Below are 18,450 nucleotides of genomic sequence, written 5' to 3'. Positions count from 1 at the left end.
CTTATTCAAGATATTGGACTTCGTGAATCCCCTCCTTTTCCCCCAGATTCACCAGTCATTTATTGTACTTTTAGGCACCCATTAAATGGCTGCTGTACGTGTCAGGCGCTGTTCCAAGAGCCTTATAATTGTTCTTTTCCTAAACCCTAAGCTAATAGTATTATCTCTGTAGTTTAATGGTGAAGGAAACAGAGATGAAGGTCAGGTATTGTATGTCTTATTAAGTCGCAGAGCTAGGATTTGAGCCTCGGCCTTTCTGTAGGATAGTTGAGTAGGGGGATATAGAGCAGTAATAAGCTCTTTGTGAGCACAGATTGTTTTATTTGCCTCTGTATCTCAGCACCTCTGAATCCATTGCTTTTAGGGAAGCTTAAAGGATATTCATTCCCATTTTAAAGATTTTGACGCTGTTGTTCCTGCTTAAGCCAGAGTGACTTCTGTTAAAAGCTAGGGTGGCTTCCATTCCATTTTACTGTAGAGTTGTTTAATACTGCCCTTGGTACGTTTAACTTACTGTCCTTTTTCCTAAGATAGTAGTGAGTCATATCCTTTTTGATCTGATGTTTGCAGTTGTTTACCTCCACAATTCTGGATGTTGTTCCTTGCAGCCTGCATGTCCAGATGCTAATACTTGTTGAATGCAGGCAACTTAATTTTGTAATGCTGCAGTTTCCTTATTTGTAAAGTAGGAATAATAAGCAACACGGTTAATAAGACTTATTGGCACATTTAAATCTTGTTTATTAAGATAAACAAATGAATAAAGTGCTGTGGAAATTGTGTTAATTACTGTTGCTATTAAACCCCAGTTTTATAATCTGAAGCCAAATGTCTCTTTGGAGGACAATATCTAAATGAAAGCATAAGAAATTGAGGATTGGGGAGGGGAAACACGTTGGATAAATAAAAAATTCCCTTTAAGTGTCAATTCTGAAATCTGCTAACTTGCTACAAATGCTCTGTGGGATATTAGATTCTTAGAAAAGTGTTATCTTTACTGTGAAAATAATAGAAGTTTTCTTCAGTGTTTAAGAGTTGCCTGTCAATAGATGATAGTGGTTACATAGGTAAACGTATTAGCTTGGTTTGGGGCTGTACATGACTGCTCTTGGTCACTAAATTGGAGATATATTCCCCAGTCTATCCAGCTTCCTTCATGTGATAAAAATTTTGCACAAATGCTAACTTTTATTTTCCTTCATACTTTTGGCCATTTGACTAGGAAGAAGTACCATATCTTCCATATACCAAGTTAACTATAACTTTAATTAATTTTTTCCCCTAGCCTTAACCTATCTTCTGTGATTTTGAATTGTGAAATTAAAGGAAAACAATTTCCAGAATGTTTACAGTTGAAGGTTTATTGAAAGAATGTCCTTATGAAACTTTGAGAATGAATTTTAAAATATAGATTAATAATACAGTTCTTTTTTTCCTGAAGAAATTCTGTTTGCCTGAAGAGGTAAATACATTTTCACATAAAATTCATATGCCATTTAATCTATACAGTGGGTAAATTTGTTGATGCTTAGAGCTGTGAACAAAGTTATGAGTTTGTTTGCAGGGCAAGTTTTTTTTTTTTTAATTGAGGTATAATTAGCATCCATCATCATATTAGTTTCCGATACACAGCATAATGATTTGATATTTTTATATATTGCAGAATGATTACAAAGTATAGTTAACATCCATCACCATATATACAGAATTTTTTCCAAAATCTACTTTCTTAGCAACTTTCAAATATGCAGTACAGTAGTATTAACTTAATTATCATGCTGTACATTAAATTCCTATAATAATAAAACTTCCTTGACAGCTGAAGTTTGTGTCTTTTGACTCCTTTACCCATTTGGCCCACCCCCTATACCCTGCTTCTGGTAACCATCTACTGTTCTATGAGTTTGCTTTCAATCTTGAACATATCAGTGTTTTTACGCTTTTTCTATTAAAATCAAAGTCATATATGCCATCTCTTTGATTTCAGTGCTTTAGGAATTAATGTCAAAGGTTTCATGTGGAAAATGTTGGTGATTATTTCCACTGAAATGAAGGCATATAATCCATGGTTAGAAGACTCATGTATTTCAGTACTTGAAAGAGTTATTAGTAGACTGGACTTAAACCTTCTAGCTTCTGCATTATGAGATGCCTATTAAGATGGAATCTTTGAGTTTGTTTTCATTTCAGTTTGTCAAAACAATTTTCAGCAATGTTTTTATTAGTGTAAATCTAACTTTGTTTTTAAAAATTTAATTAATAAAATATGGTAGGTATACTAATTGGTGAAGACAGCACAGAATACTCACATAGCAAGAAGGAAAGTATTGCATGCTGATTTTTGGGCTCATGTCTGGAGCCAAAGAGTTGAGAATTTCAGGTGAACTCTATAGAGGGGATAGGTTGCCTGCATATCAGGGTTCAGAGGACTAGTTCCTCATCAGATGACTTGAACGTTCTTCATTTGGAATTGTCTATAATGTAAAGCTTTGAACTTGATGACCCCCAAGGGTCCCTTCTGTCTCTGAATTTGTTGATAGCTGGCAGAGGGGGAGATCCTATGTGTATTATATGTTACTCTTATATTTACTTTTGGGCAATTCAAACTCCAAAGTTTTACAGAGCCTGGCCTCCTTACTTAAAGAGCAGTTTATGCTTTAAAAGCAGGTAGCACTTTGATAAATGTCGTCTTGCCACTTTTCCTCTCTTAAATTTCAAGAAGTATCAGTGAATCGCCTGGTGCTGATTGACAAACTCTGAAGGTTTTGGGAGCATCATTAAGGTTACTTTACTACCTATAGGTTAAATTAACCAGTATGACTTCTATATTCATTTGAATCACTTAACGCCCCATAACATACAGTAGGCATTTAATAGCCAAAAGTGGGCAGGTAAGATATCCTAAACCTCTTGAGTAATAGTTTTCTTTGCTTTTCAAAGTGAAAGAAACAGTATCATGCTGTTCTCTTGTGTCCACACTGTTGGGGGTCCAGGCGAGATGGCCTTTGAAGTGGTAAAACTTCCTGGATGAATTCTGAAATAGGATGGGTCTTTTATTTAGTTTGTGATGATGGTGGTTTAGTTGCTAATTTGTGTCCGACTCTTGTGACCCCCCATGGACTGCATGCAGCCTGCCAGGCTCCTCTGTCCATGGGATTGTCCCAGCAAAAATACTGAAATGGGTTGCCATTTTCTTCTCTAAGGGATCTTCTGGACTCAGGGATCAAACCTAGGTCTTCTGCATTGCAGGCAGTCTCCTGCATTGCAGCAGATTGTTTACTATTTGAGCCACCAGGGAAAACCATACAAGGTCATACATTTTGTTGATACTGGAGTTAAGATCTGAACTCAGTCAGAGGCAGTTTGACACAAGAGCCCAACGTTTGTAATCAAATGACCTACCTTATTGCTTTCAAAGAATAGATAACAGTTACTCCTTTCATCTCAGACCCAGTCCTCTTTCTCAAAGTCAGTCAGTACCATCTTCAGGGGGATACGTTTCAAGATCTTCAGTAGATTCCTGAAGCCATAGATAGTAGAGTTCTGTATATCCTGTGTGTTTTTCTTATACTAATGGCTGGGGAGCATATATATAATGGACGCAGTAGATAGAGGGATGATTCACGTTCTGAGTGGGACAGACATGGATGGCATGTGGTTTCACCAGCTATTTGGAATTGAAAACTTTACTTTGAAAATTGTAACTGAAAAGTTTAATTAGCCTATTTCTATTGTATTCTTCAAGGTTTTAGACATATTTCATGTCTAAATGCCATGTCTTAGCCTACAGCAAACAGGATTATAGGATACACTTTTGGTTAAAAATTATTGGGTTCTATTTTTACTTAAAAGGAACCTTTAAACAGTAGTGTGTCACTGAAACGTAATGACATGATTTTCATGATAGAAACAGTGAAAGACAAGCTTTTAAAAGCAGTTTTGATTTTATATCATCAGATATGTGATGAACATGCTTTAATGTTTGCAACATGAACTCTGTACTCAATGATACAACTGTTTGTATTGTATTTATAATATACAGACTTCTTAAAAATAAAGGATGAAACTCTCCCCCCCGCCAAAAAAAAAAAAAAAAGAAAATTGAAAACTAATTTTTAATTCAATATTTTTGTACCATGGCTGATCAGGTAGGTAACTGAAACCATGGAAAGTGAAACTGGTGATAAGGCCGGAGGGGAGGGGTTAAATTAACAATGTCTGTTTTATGAATTTATTTCTACCAATTTTTAATGTGTAAATAATACATAAACTTACATATGCAAACCTTCTAAATTTATGTGTACACATAGATGGAAATTATACTGTTTTTCCTGTAGCATATCTGGGAGAGACCTTTCCATCAGTTCATGTAAATTGAACTTTCCTCTTTCTTTTTTAATGTTTGCATAGTATTTTGTCTTTTTTTCTTGATAAAATTGAGAGTAATTCTATTAGTAATTTGAACCTTCTGACTAAAGTTTATTTAGTATATTAATTGGTGGTGTAGTAATGTGTGATAGAGATAGCCGTTTTCTACTGAATTGGGTCAGTATGTGACTCAAAAGAAAACCCACTTTGCTGTTACAGTGGATGGAAATCTCTTAAAATCCAGCAATAGATTGAGTTATGATTATTTTCCTTTTGGCACAACGCTTGTAATGTCATATGATTAGTCCTTCTGTTCCCTCCCCAATAAATAGAAGTTAACTAAAGAACTGTACTTGGAATTTGACTAGACTTAAAAATAGTGTCAGATTTGACTTATAAAAATTGCAGTTTTTTCTGTCTCTGTAGTAACTTTGACCTATTTTATCAGCTAAACTTATTTTCTTTGAGTATCAGCCTTTTCCCCTGTGCATTAGTTTCTTATAGAAAGATAAAAAGTTGAAACAAATTAAGAACTCTGTTTTGAACTAAATTGTTATTACACTTACTATGTTCACAAATTTCTTATTGCTAGCATCTCCATGAGGTAGATGATAACTGATTTTGCAGAAGAGGTAAACAAATTTAGAGAGCAAGTTTCTTGACTGGAGTCAGAGCCAGCACAGCTGATGCTGAAATCCAGGTGATCTGGGGCCATTTCTCAGTTTACTGTACTTAAGCTGCTTTTTCCTGGTTTCTCCATTAAGATATTACAACTTTGCCATTTCCTTTGTATTCGTGGTTTCATTTGGCCACAGCAGTACTGTGAAGTACCCATGGCATATATTGTTTCTATTCTGTGGCTGGGGAATCTGAGGCTAGAGGTTGTGGATTGTACAAAGGCAGACTCCTTTAAAACCTGTTCTGTGACACGACTTCAGCCAAGGTGTTATGACTTTAGATGCAATGCCCCTTTCTTTTACTAGAAATGTGGAAACAAAGATTTCTACTTGTGCTCTGTTTTTTTGTTTTTTTTGTTTTTTTTGAATTGGGAATTTCTTGGTCATTCCATGAGAAATACAAGTAGATTTTATCTGCTGGGTTCTGGACCTAATGCCTTGAATTTGATACAATCCTGACAGTTTATGGGGCTTCCCTGGTGGCTCAGATGGTAAAGACTCTGCAATGTGGAGAGACCTGGATTCGATCCCTGGGTTGGAAAGATCCCCTGGGGACCCACTCCAGTATTGTCAACCCACTCCAGTATTCTTGCCTGGAAAATCCCCATGGGCAGAGGAGCCTGGTGGGCTACAGTTCATGGGGTCACAAAGAATCGGACATGACTGAGCAACACTTTATGACACATTAATCGGGCAGACTTCAGAGGTTAAGATAGTGCAGCGTTGGTGAAGGCTGTCTGATCAAACTGTATTATATAGAGTTTCCTCTTTTATGGTTCCCTCATTTTTGATGTTGTATCATATATAGTTGACGTTTTTTTTTTTTCTCTCTTTTTTCCCTTTTAGTGAATGGTAGTGTCTAGAAAGGGTATGTCCCTTCAAGAGAGAGGTGCCAATGTCCAACCGGCCTAATAACAATCCAGGGGGGTCACTGCGACGTTCACAGAGGAACACTGCCGGGGCCCAACCACAAGACGACTCGATAGGAGGAAGGTATGTATTTAATGGTAATTTGAAAAGAAACTGAGATTGAAGAAAGTTTTTTTAAAACCTCACTATATGGACCAGAGCTTAAATGGTTCACTGTAAATGGGAATTTCTTTTCTAATTTTTGAGCTAGGTAGCAGAAACCTGGAATTCAGAGCGATTATTTAATCATCCCTACACCCACCCCCAGGCTCAAAAAATAGTTCTCAGTCATTATCAAAACTTGAATCTCTGGGTTGTCAACATGTGGCACATCCTGTTTTGTTGGCCCCTTCTTTCTCCTCACTGTCTTATACACAGGCTACAACATACCTTTCAGCCATTTGTGATCCCTTCCTTCATGTGTGTAGTGACTTGGTTTATTTACCTTATTTGAAAGGAACCTTCGTTTGTTTTAAGATCTTGAGTTTTGTTACCTAGCTTTTGAGTTTTTTCCCCATCTTATTTTTTGACAACACATGGATGCTGACAGGCTGGTGAGGTTGTCTGTTAGCACATCCATTCTCAGTGTTTGATGTTGAGTTGGTCTTTTTTAGCTGGAGTCGTTGTATAGGAGGTAATATGAAGAATCAGATACATTCTGCTGAATGTTGAATTCCATGTCTCATTTAGCTAAGTACTCTCATTTTATGCATAACATACTCAGATTTGCTTGGGCCTACTTTTCCAGTGCATGGACTCATCATAGATTAAAGTAGATTGTGGCTAAACTCTAAAAAGATTACCTTATGCAACATTTTGAGGCATTATCATGTATATATTGTCTTGTTTAGTCACTAAGTCATGTCCAACTCTTAGTGACCCCGTGGACAGTAGCCCATCAGAATCCATGGAATTTCCCAGGCAATAGTGCTGGAGTGAGTTGCTATTTCCTTCTCCAGTATATTGCCTAGTAAAATATATATAAAATTTATATATAATTTATAAATATTTTACATATTTATAAAAGGTAAATGTCAAATGTAAAGAAGAAATTGAAGTATATCTTGCTCATGTCAGGCCATTTTAGTGGTTGAACATTTGGACATTGGGCTAGGACAGTTTGTGTGTAATTTTTGTCTCTTGTGAAATAGCTGTGTGTCCTTTGTTATATATCCTTCAGAAAACCTCAATTTTTTTTTTTGTTTGTTTTAGTCCATACAGTGAGGATACTTATTTTACAGGGTTACTAGTTAATTTCAGTAGTATAGTATGTTAAACTTTTAGAACAGTGCTTAGTACAGAGTTTTGTTCTAAATTTTTTGCTTTTTTTACATTTAAAGCAGCATACTTTATTTATGCTGCTGATTAGAAAATAACACCCCCCATTACAAAAATGTTACATATTTTAGAGAACTTGGAAAATACAGGGAAGTATAAAGAAAAACATCATATTTTCACAGTCCACTTAGAATCACTGCTAACATTGACCCATTCCTCCATGTGCGTGCACGTGCATGGGCTTGTGCTAGGTGGTTCATTTGTGTCCAGCTTTTTTGAGCCCCTGGACCATAGCTTACCAGGCTCCTCTGTTTGTAATATTTCCCAGGCAAGAATACTGGAGTGGTTGCCATTTACTTCTCCAGGGGGATCTTCCCCACCCTAGGGATTGAAGCTACATCTCCTGTGTCTCCTGCATCGCAGACGGATTCTTTACCCGCTGAGCCATACTAGATGTGCATGCATACATATTAATCCTCAGGTTATGCTTAGGCTCTTGATATGATTGACAAACATTTTGCACTGTCACACAGTATATTACTTGTAAATCCAGTGATGTTTCAGCACCATTATCTTTTCTGCACGTCAGTAATAGGGAAAATTATTTAAATATCTCTTGTATTATGTATTTAAAAATGTGAGTGGAAAACAAATAGACACAGTTAATTCTAGTTGATTAAGATGCATTGGCTTTAATAGCTAAGTTGTGCTCAAGATTGAATTCAATTAGATGTGTAGAATGGATCTTTCCCTAAAGTTTATGTACTTTAAGCCAATGATGCATGCTCAATTGATGGAAAATAATGAAATTTAAGTTTCTTTGGTAAGGCAGAAACATGCCAAAATACATAAAGCAAGGTGTAATTAAGAGTTTTTTAAGACTTGAATCCTTCCTCCCTTTCAGTAATGCAGCCTCATTTCATCTCTCACGATTTCAACTTTTATGTCTTCAAGAAACATTTCCTGGCAAAAAATAGTCACAAAAGAGGGCATATTCACTTTTTTGAAGTCTAGTATCATATGTGTTGTTTTCCTGTCTTTAAAAATTTTTTAAAAACATGACTTTTAAAGTCTTCATGTCTAGTTGTGTGGTTAATACCATAATTTAGTAATATTGATTGTTCAGGTGTTTCCTGTTTTTATGGGGAGAAGTATAATTATGATTAGTACGTAGGAATTTGGAACTTCCGCCAAAAAGTCTTATCATTTTGGTTAATAATGCAAATGAGAATATATTTGCACATTGGAATCTCATTTTGCCATTTTAGCAAGGTTGATACTTTTGTTTGTGATAGATTGTCTGGACTGGAAGGGACCTCAAACCCCAGACTGACTTGTGAAGCCCCAATGGAGTGTGCTGTAGTACCCAATTATGTAACTTCTGAGAAACCTCTCCAGGGATGTTGGGGAGTGAGAGGATTGGCATTAATTGGGAGAGAGCAGTTGTAACTGTATTTTCCATTCTTTTAACCTGATTCCTGTTGCCTACCTTTCCTAAGTAAAATACTACTACTATTGTGACTTTTGTTTCCAAAACACAGTGGCTTTGGTCTTGTGGATGTATTCACAGTGGTCCAGTGATTGAAATAGTGGCAATAATAACAGCATCTACTCCAGCAGATCTACATATTCTTTCACTTTGAGACTCACAGAAGCTGTGTGCTAGTAAATATGTAGTCCCTGTTTTATAAATGCTTGCTCAGCTTTACACAGCTGCTGTGTACAGACAAGGCTTGATTCCTGACTGCTTCACTCTCCAGTCCGATTCCTTTTTTATGCCAGCTGTTCTTACTGCACAAACCACTTGATCCAGATGATGAAAGACTTAGAGGAGGGCATGAAGTACTTACAATTGAAGATTATTTAACTCTTTCAGTTTAGAATTTAAGTTTTTTCCCTCCTAGAATTTAATTCATTCATTTTTTGATTTGCTCTGTTTCCTTCCCAACTTGGGTGAACGTGTCCTTTTTTGTGTAGCTTCATTTCTGTGACCACTTTGTCTTTTTCCCAAATCAGGTCACTTACCTTTTTTTTGCCTTAAGAAGAAAAGGTCTAGTTCATCCATAAGGTAAAATAAACTTGGATCTTTGGGATATATTTATTTTCTCTTGATTATTCCCTCTGTTGTTTTTCACCCATTCTTCATCTCTGTTCCTAATGAAACTAGATATCTTTCCCCTCTTCTGTTGTTTTTCTCTTCTCCCTTCTTCCATAATTTGTTGGGCTACCATTGATCTGTTCCTCTCTGTGTGTTCTCTTCCTTCTTCAGGAAATCCTTCACCTCTTCTGCTTGTGTGTGGGCTTGCTCTGAGAGATATTACCTAGCCTTCCCACTGCTAGCAGGCTCTCCCTCCCTCTTGGCCATTCATTAACATTTTCTTTAGCATTTTTTTTGTTTTTCTCAAATGTCAGTGGTAGGATTGAATTCAGTTTTATAGCAACCTCAGTTAAGGTTGCTGTAGTGAAGGTTTGTTTGACTTTGTTATAAAAACACAGAATGATGAGAACAGAAAATTGGATGCTTCGGGAGAATTAAAGAATTAAGATAAATTTAATCCTTCTACCCAGACATAATGGTGGTTCATATTTCTACTCTGTTTCTACTCCATGATTTGAATTATCCCTCATTTTTTGTCTGTAAAATACATTACTCCCATGCCTATCACATTTGAGTATGATTCTGATTTTATTGAGTCAGATTCCTGCAATAGGTTCATAGGACCCAAGGATATGAATTAATTTGAAGACTTTTTTTTTTTTTTGGTGCTGCATGGCATGTGGGATCTTAGTTCCCCTACCAGGGATTGAGCCCATGTTCCCTGCATTGAAAGCACAGAGTCTTAACCACTGGACCACCAGGGAAGTCCCTGAAGACTTTTTTAACAGAATACTAAATTGTCTTTCAGAAAGATCGAATCACTTTGGTTTTTTTTTTTTCTTGTTTTGATTAAACCAATTTATACTCCTAACACTTCGTGAGAATGCCTAGTTCTTCAAATCCTGGTCAAACAGCACAGCATTTTTAGTATAAGTTTGTGGGGAAAAGGGATTCCTTTGGTTAAAGTTACTGTTCTTTGGTTACCATAGAGTTGAAGGTCTTCCCCACATATTGGGCATTTTTATATATTTTGTGAGTTGTTTTAGTGTCCCTTTTCTCTTTTAATTTTGAGGATGTTTGTTCTTTTATTAGAACCCTTTATGAAAAGGGAATCAATCTACAGAGATGGGCTAGTATTTTTTATTACTTGTTCTAGTACTAATTTATGGTAGATTTTAAATTTAGGTAGTCAGGTATATCAACTGTTTGTTTCTTTTCTTCCTTTGCTTTCTCCCAGAATAAAATTTTCTTCTCCGTTCTGTCGGTGTTTTTTTTTTTTAATGGTGTGAAAAAATGCCTGAATCCAATCCACTCCACCTTCGCACTCCCATTACAAAATTTGTCTGCAGGGTTTTACTAGTTATTTATTACTGAGTAATATATTATGAGATCTAGAGGTTATTGTTTTCTGTTAACATTGCAAAGCAGGGAGTTTTTAAAGCCAGGGTTAATTTTATAGAAAGATATAGATTTGTATTAATATTTTGCTTAAAAAAATTATTTCAAAGGGTTGGGATACAGAAAAACACAAAAAAGAAAATAAATATCATCCAGAGATTAAGTCTGTTTTGATTTTTATCTGTCTTTATTTTGGTGGGGGGAATCTTAGTTCCATGATCAGTTATTGAACCTGTGCCCCCTGCAATAGAAGCGAGGAGTCTTAACCACTGGACCTCTAGGGAATTCCCTGTCTTTAAAGCACCATTTAGCATGTAGCTGATTACATTGTAAATACTTTTAGATCCTACTATTGTTTCCACTCAATATCCCAACATGAACATTTCCTCTTATCATTATGATTTTTGGCATTTGTTTACAAATGGTCACATGATTTGCTGACTCAGTGTGCAGTATTTTCCACTATTAATTTTCCTTTTTTGGATAGTTAGATAATTGCAGTGGGAAAAGTTTTTGCTTGTGCTTCAGTTCAGTTCAGTTCAGTTCAGTCACTCAGTGGTGTCTGACTCTTTGCCACCCCATGAATTGCAGCACGCCAGCCCTCCCTGTCCATCACCAACTCCCGGAGTTCACCCACACTCACGTCCATCGAGTCAGTGATGCCATCCAGCCATCTCATCCTCTGTGGTCCCCTTCTCCTCCTGCCCCCAATCCCTCCCAGCATCAGAGTCTTTTCCAATGAGTCAACTCTTCACATGAGGTGGCCAAAGTACTGGAGTTTCAGCTTTAGCATCATTCCTTCCAAAGAAATCCCAGGGCTGATCTCCTTCAGAATGGACTGGTTGGATCTCCTTGCAGTCCAAGGGACTCTCAAGAGTCTTCTCCAACACCACAGTTCAAAAGCATCAATTCTTCGGCACTCAGCCTTCTTCACAGTCCAACTCTCACATCCATACATGACCATAGGAAAAACCATAGCCTTGACTAGACAGACCTTTGTTGGCAAAGTAATGTCTCTGCTTTTGAATATGCTATCTAGGTTGGTCATAACTTTCCTTCCAAGGAGTAAGCGTCTTTTAATTTCATGGCTGCAGTCACCATCTTCAGTGATTTTGGAGCCCAGAAAAATAAAGTCAGCCACTGTTTCCCCATCTATTTCCCATGAAGTGATGGGACCGGATGCCATGATCTTCTTCTGACTGTTGAGCTTTAAGCCTACTTTTTCACTCTCCTCTTTCACTTTCATCAAGAGGCTTTTTAGTTCCCCTTCACTTTCTGCCATAAGGGTGGTGTCATCTGCATATCTGAGGTTATTGATATTTCTCCCAGCAGTCTTGATTCCAGCTTGTGCCTCTTCCAGTCCAGAGTTTCTCATGATGTACTCTGCATATAAGTTAAACAAGCAGGGTGACAATATACAGCCTTGACGTACTCCTTTTCCTATTTGGAACCAGTCTGTTGGTCCATGTCCAGTTCTAACTGTTGCTTCCTGACCTGCATACAAATTTCTCAAGAGGCAGGTCAGGTGGTCTGGTATTCCTATCTCTTTCGGAATTTTCCACAGTTTATTGTGATCCACACAGTCAAAGGCTTTGGCATAGTCAATAGCGCAGAAATAGATGTTTTTCTGGAACTCTCTTGCTTTTTAGATGTTTGCAATTTTGGTATCTCTCAAGGAATAGGTTCCAAGGAATGAAATTGCTTGGTCAAAGTGAGTTTTTTATAGTCAACTTATTTCACATAAATCTTTTGCCCTCCAATTTACTTACCACCATCAGGAAAAAAAGTGCATTTTCTCATCATTCTGTCAAGTGTTTGCCTTCTGGTTGCAAAGAACAGGTGTGGATTTAAAGTTGCCAGCTGCACGTCTCCTGCCTTATTTATGGAAGAAGATGGGCAGAGAAAAGCAAATGTATTAGAGTATGTGTGGTTCAAGTTCTGACTAGTTTCCATTCCTTAGTTTTTCAGATCTATGTTGAATCTTTTCTCTAGGCTTGATTCTTTAACTGTTTTGATTGTGGAGATATGCATGCCTTATTTTAATAAAGCCTCTTTTTCTTTTTTGGCTTTAGAGTTTTAACAAGTCCTGCCTTAGTTATAAAAATGAGAGTAGAATAGCCTTTGTCACAAGCAGTTTCCAGCTCAGTAAGGGATATTGGCATGTAGGTGATTATTGAAGTCAGAGAAATATTTCTAGTAATGGCCTTATGGATGTGGGCTTTGAAGGCTGAGGAAGCACTTGTAAAACATAGGGTACACGTCAGCCACGTTTGTCTGTATTTCAAAAGTAGAGTCATTAGTTACTTCCAGAGTAGATTTTAGTTCTTTTCTGTTCTTCTTGGTACTTTGTTCACAAGTAGTAGGTGTTCAACAAAGACTAGTGTTGAAATAAGGAGATTTACTTCCTTGGCATTTGTAGGTGCAGAAGTGTCACTTTCTTTTATGGACATGGTCATCAAAAGGTGATTGCTTGGAGTGAAGGCAGAGTTAAAATAGGGCCCAGTTTAAATGGGTATGCTACAGGGATTATGCTGTGGCAACAAACAGCTCCTAAACATTAGTATATCATCTAGCTGTTAGATTTGTTCATCCTGGGTTGCTTGCAGGCTCTGCTCCATGTCCACACTTTCAGGTATTTGGGTATCACTGCTCTGGTGGCAAGAGAAAGTGCTGAATTGCTTTCTTTTTTTTTTTTTTTTTAAATTTTATTTTATTTTTAAACTTTACATAATTGTATTAGTTTTGCCAAATATCAGAATGAATCCATCACAGGTATACATGTGCTCCCCATCCTGAACCCTCCTCCCTCCTCCCTCCCCATACCATCCCTTTGGGTCGTCCCAGTGCATTAGCCCCAAGCATCCAGTATTGTTGAATTGCTTTCTGACTGTCCAAGGCTTCCCTCAAGTGATCCATTTCCACCCATGTTCCCTTGACCAGAGCAAGTTACATGGCAGCATGTAATTTCCAGGTATTATCCTACCGTCTGCCTGGAAAGAAAGTGGAATATTTGTAAACAGCACCTGTTAGCTATCAGACCTGTTAAACATCTATACCAAACCATTTATTTCCCTCAGTTCTGCTCAGTGCAGCATGCCCGTATAGTTGTGTGTTCTCTTCATTCTTCTCCCTGATTAACCAGTATGGATGCCTTTTTAAATACTCGTTTTTTTATGTTCCTTCCATCTTTTTTGGTCCTGACCTTTGCTCAGTCAGATGGAAGCTTCTTCATCTTTGGGAGGAGGGAGACATGTTAAAGGGAGACATGGTGTGATGTGAAAACGACTATATTGTTTCTTATGATTAAATTGAAAACACTTCAAACAGTTTATACTAGAGTTGTCCAGGTAACTTGTCATGTACTCCTCTCAGTAAGGGCAAATCTTACAGCGTAATTATTCACTTTGAGTTTCACCAGCAGAAGTGCATGTGCACACACTCTTCCACTTCTTGGGCTGCTTTGGTAATGCTGAGAAGGCTGGTGTATCCCCTCAGGCCTTGGGCTGGGAGGCAAGACTGACAGTGTTGCGTTTAGCGTGGTTGTCATGGCCTCAAGAGGAACAGAGGCTACTTTTTTCTAGGTAGAGGTTATGCACATTGGATTCTTTATTTCTTGGACCAATAGAGAAATATTTTATATATTGTGCAATTTTCCTTGCATTATAGATTATTTGCCTTTAACCATCAGGTGTGAAATTTTTTCCAGCTGTCACTTCTTTAAGTATACTGGAAGCCTATAAGCCATCAGCTGCCGTGGATTATTTCATATCTTCACTGACGGTTTACTCTGATTCTCCTGTCCCTCAGTATTGAAGGAATCTGATGTCCCTCACCACTTTTGGCAAATACTTTCTCAGTCTCAGAATGCTTTCCTAGAAGAGAAGAACGCTTTTCCTAGAAGAGTTATCAGTGCGACTAAAAATATATATATACAAATGTTTCTTCAATAATTGAACAGCAAGTTATAATGTCGTATGTGAAAGACTAGAGCAGGGCGTGGCAAACCCTCTGCAGTATTCTTGCCTGGAAAATCCCAGGGACAGAGGAGCCTGGCGGACTACAGTCCATGGGGTCGCAAAGAGTCAGACATGCCTGAAGCAACTTAGCACATGCAGTTGTGTCCAACACTTTGCAACCCCATAAACTGCAACACTGCAGGCCTCCCTGTCCATCACCAACTCCCGGAGTTTACCTAATTCATGTCCATTGAGTCAGTGATGCCATCCAACCATCTCATCCTCTGTTGTCGCCTTCTCCTCCTGCAATCTTTCCCAACGTCAGGGTCTTTTCTAATGAGTCGGCTCTTCACATAAGGTGGCCAAAGTACTGGAGCATCAGCATCAGCCCTTCCAGTGAATATCAGGGTTGATTTCCTTTAGGATTGACTGGTTTGGTTGTTTTGGAGAAGCTCTTGAGAGTCCCTTGGACTGCAAGGAGATCAAACCAGTCAATCCCACTGTATAGTGTGTATCATATAATGTAAAGTATCTTTTCTTTGATGCCCCTCTAGTATCTTGAATTAGGAAGTATATAAAATGCTTGCCTACACAGTCTAGAAACATTGATATAATGTATGAGCATTTTACAAAGGTAAAAATAAACAAGTAGAAGGAAAACGGTTGATAACAAAGTACTTATTATCTCAGTAAGTAAATGCTTGGGTACTTGATGCAAGATGACACTATATTCAGATGCTTGCATCTGTATTTTTGTTGAATTTGACAACTGCAACAACAGACTTCAATTCTGTAAGCAGCATTTTTATTATAAACTTTTCCAAACTGATGCATGGCTCTTGATAAAGCTGCAAAAAAAAAAAAAAGAAAATACAATCTTGTTGATTCCCATTCATTCCTGGAAAGCTTCAAGTATGTAGTAAGTAAAGTCACTCAGTCGTGTCAGACTCTTTGCGACCCCATGGACTGTAGCCTACCAGGCTTCTCCATCCATGGGATTTTCCAGGCAAGAATACTGGAGTGGGTTGCCATTTCCTCCTCCAGGAGATCTTCCTGACCCAGGGATTGAACCCGGGTCTCCCACATTGTAGGCAGACGCTTTACCATCTAAGCCACCAGGGCATTACTAAGTATGTAGAGGACCATGCAAAACAAATCTAAGCTGAGAAATTAATTATAAGCCCATTTTTCCCTTAGGTCATGATATCTTCTACCTCTGGTGCTTAACTGCTAAAAATGCCAATAGCACCACTGTTCCTCAGATGTTTTGAAAATACTCCCTAGAAGAGGAACCACTGTTTTTTTTTTCCCTCTTTTTTAAAGACACTGTTTTGTTAAAATAAATAAGGAGTTCTATATTAGAGAATTTTTGGAGCTAGCATTTTGCCATAACTCAACATAGGAACATTGGTCAGACTACTTCTGTTTTGTGACTGAAATAGAAACTAGTACATTTTACAGGAGACATTAGTGAGTTTTTTGTTTAAAGTGTTTTGAATGAACTTTCTATCTTGATGATTGGAAATCAGAGGCTTATTTATAACATGCGTTTTATAGCATTATAAGCAAGCATTTAATTTATAGAAGATAAAACTAAATGTTATAATTGTGCATGTAAAACGTAAAGGCATAAAAATGTCTGTGTGTCTCTATGGACATACACACATTTGGAGGTGTAATTATATACCAAATCATTTCTGTTTGGTAACCTATATCCTGGCACAGATAATAATTTCAAACAGAATCTGAGACCTGTAATACCAGGATTTAACTGCTGCTGCTGCTACTGCTGCTAAGTCGCTTCAGTCCTGTCTGACTCTGTGCAACCCCATAGACGGCAGCCCCCAGGCTCCTCCGTCCGTGGGATTCTCCGGGCAGGAGTACTGGAGTGGGTGCCATTGCCAGCTGCTTGTAATGAGCCGCTTTGCTCTTTTTGCCTACGATTAGATCAGGAATGTGCTCTTTGCTCCCAGGTTTTGGCCCCTTTTAGACTGAATCAGAGTTGGTTTCTAATCTTCCAGGATACCAAAGATTTTACTCTAAAGCATAGAAAAGTAAAGTCTCTAGAAAACAATCACTAGAGTTTGCTGGAAAGTCACCACGAGGCATTTGAAACTTGGTTTCAAGTTAATCTTGAAAGCACACAACCAAGAGTTGATAATAGCATGCCCTTTTGCAGCATAGATTTCTTTAACCTGAATTTGCCCACATCCACTTGGAAATGATGTCAGTATGCTGTGGAAATCGTGTTGGTTCATAGGCAGTTTTTTCTGTAGTGTTAATATATGCACTTCAGTTGGGACAGACATTTCAATTAAGAGAGTAAGATTTGGACATATATGTCGCTCTTAAAAAAATACATGGAAATCGTGCAGAAATGAGTTAAAGAAATCATTTAGTGCAAGAAATAGCTGGTTCAGTGGTTTCCAGAACCACCACACTTTGCACTGCTTAACACTCTCAGGAAGCTCAAAACCATTTATTTACTCTCCTATATTTATAAAGAAGGAAAATGAGAAAAAGGAAGTCTTCCCCAGAATTATATTTTTAATTTTGTCAAAGCTGGTCCTAAAAGAAAATACCTTAAAAGAGAAAGTACAAAAATAAGACTCTAATGAGTGGATCATCTGTGATTATTGGTGCAAATGTTAGTAGAGGTTTAATCTTTATTAAAATTGATGATGGTTTTGTTAGGACTCTAACTGCAAAATAATAACATAGGTTTGAATGCTGTGTTTCTAATCATATTTTCACTATTAGTTTTAGTAGGTGATACTGCAGAGCATGAGGATTTTTTTTTCCCCCCAGTAACATCCATAGGTTGAGAAGCTTCAGTCCCCACACCCATCCACCCACCCAACTATCTTGGATTCTAATTCACTAAAGGGCTCATTCTAGTGCTACTTAACAGTTTGTCCTGAATTTTACTGTCTTGCAAATTTGATTTATAGTAGGTATAAATTTTACAGATCTTAAAGAGATCATGCTTTTCAATAAAAATTAATATTAATCATAAACTTTGATAAATGAGGGAGTTGATAAAATGAGCTAACAGGCATCAAGACTCCTTTAGCACTGAATGCTGTTATATTCTCATTGGCTGTTCTAATTGGGCATTATTATTTTATGGAGATTTCTTTACAGTGTCTGAGCATTAACAATTTATAAATGGGCGTAATAAAATAGAGTCCCACTTTGGGAGGGCACACATTGTTACTTACGGTAACCATCTGGTTGCCTACTCCTCTTGTGGTAAGCCATGGACCAGATCCAGCCTGCTGCCTGCTTTTGTAAATAAAAATTTGGTTAGAACATAGCCATGCCCATTTGTTTATATGTTATTTGTACCTGCTTCTGTGACACGTAGTACCACCACAAAACTGGAAGTATTTACTACCTTTTACAGAAAATGTATTGAGACCATGCTGAACAATAGTCAGAGGGTTGTCCCTGGTGGCTCAGCAGTAAAGAATCTGCCTGCAGTGCAGGAGATGAGGGTTTGATTCCTGAGGCTGTGGAGAATCCTTGGAGAAGGGAATGGCAGCCCACTCCAGTATTCTTGCCTGGGAAATCTCATGGACAGAGGAATCTGGCAGGCTGCAGTTCATGGGGTCACAAGAATCGGGACACAACCAAGCAGCTGAACCATCACCACCAAAGAATGGTCAGAAAGACATAAAGATCACTATTTTGTAATATTTAAAAAAATTTTTTTCACCAGGCCTCAGTGAGAATATCACACCTAAAATAATTTTAGGAAAGTTAT

At 37.6% G+C, this 18,450-nt stretch overlaps 1 protein-coding gene across 26 annotated transcripts in view; it reads left to right on the top strand.

The window, feature by feature from the left end:
• The window catches only part of TRIP12 (thyroid hormone receptor interactor 12), a 156,871-nt gene that overhangs the window by 38,581 nt on the left and 99,840 nt on the right, over window positions 1–18,450 (top strand). For all 26 annotated transcript variants that reach the window (XM_061387190.1, XM_061387179.1, XM_061387165.1 and 23 more), the window contains one exon: window positions 5,892–6,038. In XM_061387190.1, the coding sequence (XP_061243174.1) occupies window positions 5,941–6,038 (98 nt within the window). In that variant the 5' untranslated portion in view covers window positions 5,892–5,940. Of the gene's footprint in view, window positions 1–5,891; window positions 6,039–18,450 lie in introns of those variants that run through there.

Source organism: Bos javanicus, chromosome 2 (genome assembly GCF_032452875.1).
Source record: "Bos javanicus breed banteng chromosome 2, ARS-OSU_banteng_1.0, whole genome shotgun sequence".
Classification (NCBI taxonomy): Eukaryota; Metazoa; Chordata; class Mammalia; order Artiodactyla; family Bovidae; genus Bos; species Bos javanicus.
The sequence above is the reverse complement of the archived record's forward strand: the minus strand, read 5'-3'. Positions and strand labels throughout refer to the sequence as shown.